Source organism: Teleopsis dalmanni, chromosome 1 (genome assembly GCF_002237135.1).
Source record: "Teleopsis dalmanni isolate 2A chromosome 1, ASM223713v2, whole genome shotgun sequence".
NCBI lineage: Eukaryota > Metazoa > Arthropoda > Insecta > Diptera > Diopsidae > Teleopsis > Teleopsis dalmanni.
In genome coordinates, this window is record NC_051846.1 from 113,469,970 (window position 1) to 113,477,865 (window position 7,896).

Sequence of the window (7,896 nt, forward strand, 5' to 3'; positions counted from 1 at the left end):
TAAAAAAAGGTAATTATTCCAGAAAAATATATGAATTATTAGTTAATTAAAATTTATTTACAATTGAAACGGAAGTGCGTACTTGGATGTTTAAATTTCAAACATCTCTATATTTATCCAAACGATTATCGAAGGTATATTATTAATTAAAAATAACGCAATTTATTGTTGTAGAATAAAGTAAATATATAAATGTATTAACACATTAGAAACTTAGATGTGTGCCTAATTAGTGTATATAATAAACTACGAATTAAGTTGTGCTTTTATTTTTTATTTTTTCCATGATATACTAATAATTATAAAGAAGGAAAAATCCTGAAGAGAAATTAATATTATTAATTATACTTTGATTGAGTGTTGTTATTATATATACATATATTGAAAAATTAGAATCACAATTTTCGGATCAGTTCGATAACAATTGCTATAAATTAGGTTTAGCGCAACATTTATTTAATAAATTAGAAAACGTTCATCCCTATATATGTTGCTCTAATTGCAAAATTGAAACTCTTCTATCTTTTTTCATTAAAGTAAGAATTTACTTCATTTTAAAATATTTCAATCGAGATAATAAAGTGTCGAATTTTAAATATAAACAATTATGCTTTCAACACTTATAAACAGCACAAAAGTGTTCATACTCTTTAAGAGATTTTTTGCTTAAACAAAAAATATTTTAGTTTTAATTTTATAATTTATTAAATTTATTTATAATTTATTATTTTTGGTTTAATATTAAATATTTTTAAAATAGTAATATTATTTTGTATATATTAAGTTATTCTAAATTGTATTTACATAAAATTGTATATTTGTTAAATAAAATATTTTGGTGGAACACCTAAACACCTAAAACTCGGTAACACGCCAGCAAGCATACCTCTTAGGTGGTGCGGAAAATGCTTATATATTTAATATTTCTTCTAACACTATGCGATGAAATTGATCCTTATTGTTTATAATGTTGTTATTAACTAGTTAAGAATTTCTTGAATTTCATATACAAAAAACATTTCACCTTACTGAAAGGATTGCTTAAAACTACAAAAAATATGTAGTAGTAAACAGTATATACATTTTTCCGATTTTCTATATTGAAAAAATTTGATGCACAAGCAAAAATTGTATTACAATACACCAAACTTATTTGAATTTTAAAAAATTATATTAATATTAATCTTTTTAAAACAAACTATTAAAACAATGCAACCTAATACTCGAAATGTATGAACACATACTAACTTTTCTATTAGATGCTCAGCATATATATAAATATAGTACGTATATGTGCAACATGATTAAAAGAACTTTTATTTTAATAAATACGATACAATTTTTTTAACTTTATTAAAACAATTTCATGACTAATTATATATACATATTTACATATATCAATAATAGCTACTTTATATTTACTATTGATTTTAGTTCACCAATTCTTCATTTATATTTGATTTATATAGCGCATTTAAAACTTTTATGTAAATTGAAGTAAAACTGATATAAAAAATCATGCCTATATTTACTCATTATAATCGTATTAATATATACAATGGATTTTCCAAGAACAATAATTTATACTATTTCTTCTAATTAGAAGAAATGGCTACATGCTAATATGCAACCACAAATGTAGTAAATATTTAAGTTATAAGCCACACCGTTTTTAATATTTGACAATTCTGGTATGGTAAATAAGTAAAAGAGATTTTCTTTGCGATATTACACAAAGAGGCACCATTATTCAAAATTTCCTCTCAGTTTCTTTTCTTTATCTTCTTTGATTTGCTCTTTGGGAAAACATAGCATTTGACAGTTTGAAACAGTAATGGTAATGCCAATATCTCGCTTAGCGCCTATAGTAAATAACTTGCTGTTTTTGCCATACTTAAAACCTGCTGAAAACCCTTATAATTGAAATTAACTCGCTTACACTGAATAGACTTTGACAAGATTTTTGCACACACTCACTTCTTCAGTTGCTATAGAAATTTTTCTTAAATTACCATATATATATGTATATGTATGTAATTATATATTTAAATATATATGTAATATATAAATATATATATATAATATGTAAGTAATTTGTGCTTAAAGTTTACAGTGGGAATTCCAAACAAACACACATTCTGATATGTTTGACTTATAAAAACGTAGTCTATAATACACTTAAATCATAACTCAGAAAGTTTATTTTTTATTTTAATCAATACATCTAAGAAATTTATTTTCTAAATAAAATTCTTAAAAAATTAAAAACAAGGGCACGCAAGGGCTGAGACTACGCATAGACCTGATAAGTCGGTAGCGACATCAGATTAGGGGCTTTTATGTTAGTGATAGTATGCATTGCTGAAGATGACTGCGTCATTTTACGAGTTAGTTCATTCAAACATCAAAGACGGAATTAAGATCCTCAAAACTGATAACTAATAAGAATTTTATTCAAGTTTTCGAGAAAGCCGTGTGCAAGATGAAGATATACGTTGTCTACAAAAAAATTATTTGTTAAGTTAATTGTTAACTTCAAGTAAACAAGTCATGTCGCTTTTCTAACAGCAAACACTTTTACATGAAACTCACTACATTAGTCGGAAAGTTTAAACTATTCACTTAAGTCTAGTTCGGTACTTATACGTAGTACCGATTCGGTAGAATCGGTACTACGTATATATATTGAAGGTACTACGTTTCAATTCCAGCCGTTTGAGACATTGATTTTTGATTAAATCCGCTGTAGTTCTAAGTTCTTCGATTATTCGTATTTCAACGAAGTCTTCGAAGTTGGAAATAAATTCGTTTTTTTGCAAATTTTTGTTCTCGAAGTTTAAGTGCAGTGAAAAACTTCGAAGACTTCAAAGACTTCGTAAGCAATAGTTGAAGTGAGAGCACAAATGATAAGTGCAAAGTTGTAATTAGAGCGGATAAACGACCAGCAGAAACACATGAACGCAAATTTAACGCTCCAACAACAGATGAAGTTGTAATCCTGATCGTTGGAGAAAACTTGAACACACGCGATATTGTGCTTACACGTCGCGGTACTGGGCAACTGCAACAAGTATGTGAAACACACCGTTCATATGACACGTTGCAATACCCACTGATGTTTTGGCAAGAAGATGATGGATATCACTTCAATATAAAAATGATAAACCCATTGAATGGTGGGAATCAACATCATAGTTTTCAATTCAGAATACAGACGTGAGTCTTACTTGTAGAATACTAATTTTACTGTTTTTAAATCAGGTGAGGAAACTACAAAGAAAATTAGTTCGTGTAATCCAAAATGGAAAGAAATTGTTCAAGTGCTGCTTCCTGGACAGATATCAAATGATCGGCACGACATCACTGCACGTGTATTCAAGCACAAAATTCGATCGCTGATGAATCTAAAATCTAATATAACATTCATTGACTGTTATGCGGTACGAAGTTCGCGGGGTCACTTAGTATAATATATTATATAATATATCTGATTTCGAGTGTGATGTGTTATATGTATATTGAGTATAACTATTGTTGCATTTTTTTGTTTTGTTATTTGTTTATGTGTGTTTATTCAAATATTTTTACATACAAGCAAGTATTTTTCAAATTTCCTATAGTACGTTTCCACTAGGTACTTAGAAAGCTTCATTTACTGAGTAAATTGCATTAACCATACAAAGAGCTTCCGTGCTTTTTCATTTATTATAAAATATAGTAAACAAAATTCGACCAAAATTATACCAAAAAAGACGAATGCAACATTGGAAATGATCTAAATTTGACATATTTGACACATGAAATAAAATGTTAACATAAACAAACAATCAAAATTCAAAACAAACAACAGGTAAGAATTTTTTTTAAACATTTGTTTTTTTATAAATAAAATATATAATTAATACATAAAAATTAGTTTTTTTAGTTGATATAATTATAAAATTTCATATACTATTTAATACATAAAAAATATTTATTTCAGGTTAACATCAGGAAAGCAATAATTGAGATCTCACAAGTTTGATTTATAAATTTAAAATTGTGTTTAATGTGAAACAAAAAAAAAATTACCCGGAATGCGTGTGGAACTATAGAACTATGAGAGGGAAATCTTCTTCGATGAAAAAGGTGAAAGATGTTATATGGGAACCGCGCACGAAGTGCAAACGAAAGTGCACTTCAGAAATTTCTATTATATCATTACTTTTTGGTAATTAGAACTACATAATCCTTTACGATTAATATTTGATGTTTTATTTAATAATTAATAAAGTATAATGAATAATATATGTTATTAAGTATTATGTTAACTTTTCTCTTTTATTTTAAAATAGTAAGGTTCAGCAATGTATTGTGGTTTTCAACGGAGGTCCCGTCATCGTGGAAGTTTGTCAATATCGTGTATAGAATTTTGGAGAATTTGCCTATTGACAACACCTTCGTATTAATTTCTGATAGTCATCCTTACCGTTACTGCCAGCGTCGTCAACATTATCGTCAACATATTTGAAGTCAAAAAAGAACACACCTACAAAGAAAAGAAAAATCAATGATAACCGACTATATTTTTTTATTTTTATTTTTTATATATTATAAATCATTAAAATTATAAATGTAATAATATAAATCTTTTATAAATTTTATAATTATGTAAAATCTAATTATATGAAATATATAAATATATATTTTTTGTTGTTTTTATTTTTAATTTATAAGTTATTAGTGTTATTATTAGCTATTAGTTAAAATAAAACTTACTGAAAAAATGTTCCAAACATCGCCGTATTTCTTTTCTATTTGGATTGTGGTTGTTTAGTGTTCAAACTTATTTTGAAGCCCTCTGTTGTCTTCTAAGAACCGACATACGGATTACATTTTTATCTAAAATAGCAACTCAGTAAAATTTTATTCTATATTTAATAATATTTACTGCCCGTACTTACCAAAGTCCAGCACTTTCTTTGGTTTGTAGTAATCATTGAAGAAAGCATTGTCATTTGTTGATTTTGAATTATTTGTAATTTTTTTAAAAATAATTGTGTGTTCTTTTGTATATGCAGCAACTGCCGCTTTTATATTGTGAACAACATTACAAACATTATATATTAAATTCTTCAAATTTGCTGCGTTTTCTTCCATGCTGATTTATTTTCTTCTAACAATACAACATTTAATATCTTCTGTTTACAATTAAAATGTAAACACAGAAAAGCTCTAAAACTAGAACTTTTTGACACATAAAAGCTCTTTCCCATTCCTTAAGTAACTCATGATAATGTGAACGCAAAAAGCTCTATGTTACTATATGACTTACTAAGTACGTAGTGGAAACATAGTATAAGATATATTTTTCAACGAATAATGTGTTTATATAAAATTAAGATATAATAAAATTAATAAAACTGATGAGCAATAAAAAGAAGAAACCAGAACTTGTTGCAAATATGGAGAAATATCCAGACATTGCGAAAAGCATTTGCAACAACGTGGGAGAAAATTCCGATGTAACTTACTAGCTTAATAGTCTAGGCGCCTAGAAAATATTGAAAACATTTTAGTGAAGGGAGGCAAGAGTATTATGACCAAAAACTTACTGTTATACAAGAAAAATTAAAATTGGCTATCGAAAATACCGACAGAAGATATAAATATCGGTTCCTTAAGCTTCAATTACTTAAAATATGGATATTACTAATTTTATTTAATATACATGTAATGTAAATATAACTACAAATTATAAAAATATTAAAATTAATATATATATAAACATATTTATTTTTAAATTTAATATATTACTTTAGTTTGTTAATGTAATGTAATATTAAATAATAATTTCGTATTAATAAAATATATTTTTATTTATTTTAAAAAGAATTTGAATTCAATTTTAATGTTTCTAAGCGAATACAATACAAACAAAATAACAAAATAAGTTCGATTAAAGCTACACGCTCTAAAAACTTCTACCGATAGACGATAGACTTTTATCTACTGAGTCGATTGGTAAGCAAATTTGGTACTATGAAACTTGATAGACCAAAGAATATCTTTGATAACGCGTCAGCCTTTTCGTGTTGAATACCTTTTCGGTGTATTATTCCGAAGTTATAATTTTGCAGCCTTTTGACCCATCGTGCGATCTATCCCGAAATTTAAATTGTAATAACCATCTCAACGTTGCTTGTTTGTGTATGTATGTTTATTTGTCACCCCAAGAAATAAAATTTATTAAAATATTATAACAAATAACAGCAAGTATTTGGTAATGATTAAAAACTTCTAAGAAAATTATATTGCAATAATTTTAGCAGGATTTCATGTATTTGATTTCTATTTATTTTACAGAAAATAAACGCAATGTTTCATATTAAAAAGCGTGATTTGGACGATGCTACATAATACATACATACATACTAATTAACAAACACGGCTAATTTAGGCGCTGTTTTGATATATTTTCAAAAATTTTACCTCTCTAGTGAAATATATTAAAATAACACGCTTTGTTTTCCTTCAGTATATAATTTGTATTCGAAAACTGTAATCGATAAGTGAATTTATTTAAATAATTACAAAATTCTTGATACAGTCTGGCAATGTCGTAAATGTGACATTTTGTGTGCCGCATTTTTAACACAAAAAAGCAAAAAAACACAAGTTGAGGAAACATCTCGAAGCTGTAAGTAGCTAAGTGGGATTTGTGGTTTTGTGCTAGAAATCAATGATTAAGCGACAGACGATGTCACTAGAAGAGGTAAGTTATGACAGTATTGAATATTTATTTTTCATTTAATATATACTAATTTTCCAAATTAGCTAAAAAAAGACTCTGCAGAGTTAACACTTTTGTTAGGTTACGCATCTCGGCAAAAATGCAAGGATATTTTAATTAAGGCAAAAGCAGAGGTTGACAAAGAAGTTGTTAATTTGGAAATCAAAGAACGTCTTTCTACTGATCAGAAAGCAGAGAGTGGTGAGCACACACCAAAAAGGTAAAATACTTTTAATGTTATAGATTTTTAGATAAAATATTTGAGTAATTGTATATTGCTTGGAATCTCTAGAATATCAGTCATATAACTTAGTGCTTTGCAAAATAAATGAATATTCTGAAGTTTTTTAATTTAACTATTTCAATAGATATCTGAAGGAACTGAATGAATATGCGTGGGACCAAAGTGAGAAGTTCGTCCAATTATTTGTTACATTAGACGGCATACAAAAGGTAGAGGAATCTAATGTAAACGTTACTTTCAATGAGAACTCAGTTACTTTGCTTGTGAGCAATTTGGACAACAAAGATTATAATCTTGTAATAAACAATCTTCTATCGTCAATTGACGTGGAAAAGAGCTACCGTAAGATAAAAACTGGAATGGTTGCTATTTATATGAAAAAGAAGAAAGAAAATGTTAAATGGGAATATCTCACCACAATTCACAAACGTTTGCAGGAAAAAAAAGATGAAGAAATGAAGGCTGATACGGATTCGAATGAAGATGCATTGGTTGGCATCATGAAAAAAATGTACAATAGTGGTGATAGCAAGGTCAAGCAGATGATTGCCAAAGCATGGACTGAAAGTCAAGACAAGCGAAATAAAGGTGAAAATCCAATGGATGATTAAAACCAAACAATAATATTCAATAAGTTATATTCCGCCATAAATAAAGGCACATACATTTCATAATTATCTTAATAGCAGTTTGTTAGAAAATAAAAACAAAAAAATGAAGAAAATTTATATCAACAAAACTGAAAATATTTTAAATTTTATGAAGGTGACACATGGAATTAAATCAAATTAAACGAATTTTAAATTTCATCATGTGTGGCGTATATATGTTTTAAATAAATATGTAAATGGACTTTGGGTCTCAATAATTTAAAACTCCA

The 7,896-nt window shown here is 27.1% G+C and overlaps 1 protein-coding gene and 1 long non-coding RNA gene across 2 annotated transcripts; one reads left to right on the top strand and one right to left on the bottom strand.

The window, feature by feature from the left end:
• Nucleotides 1-4,333: 4,333 nt before the first annotated feature.
• On the bottom strand, nt 4,334-4,829 carry LOC119673517. The gene is made up of 2 exons (XR_005252066.1): nt 4,759-4,829; nt 4,334-4,528 (listed from the first exon to the last, which is right to left on the bottom strand). It is a non-coding gene; the product is annotated as an uncharacterized LOC119673517 (long non-coding RNA).
• A 1,784-nt stretch (nt 4,830-6,613) lies between these two features.
• On the top strand, nt 6,614-7,693 carry LOC119673215 (calcyclin-binding protein-like). The gene is made up of 3 exons (XM_038084451.1): nt 6,614-6,754; nt 6,817-6,992; nt 7,141-7,693. The coding sequence occupies exons 1-3, from the start codon at nt 6,722-6,724 to the stop codon at nt 7,625-7,627; spliced, it is 696 nt and encodes a 231-aa protein (XP_037940379.1). The 5' UTR covers nt 6,614-6,721; the 3' UTR covers nt 7,628-7,693.
• The last annotated feature ends 203 nt before the right edge of the window (nt 7,694-7,896 follow it).

Coding starts and splice junctions, on each gene's coding strand:
- LOC119673215 (XM_038084451.1), top strand. CDS start 6,722: ATGATTAAGCGACAGACGATGTCACTAGAAGAG. Junction 6,755..6,816: donor AGACGATGTCACTAGAAGAG/GTAAGTTATGAC, acceptor TTTCCAAATTAG/CTAAAAAAAGACTCTGCAGA. Junction 6,993..7,140: donor GGTGAGCACACACCAAAAAG/GTAAAATACTTT, acceptor CTATTTCAATAG/ATATCTGAAGGAACTGAATG.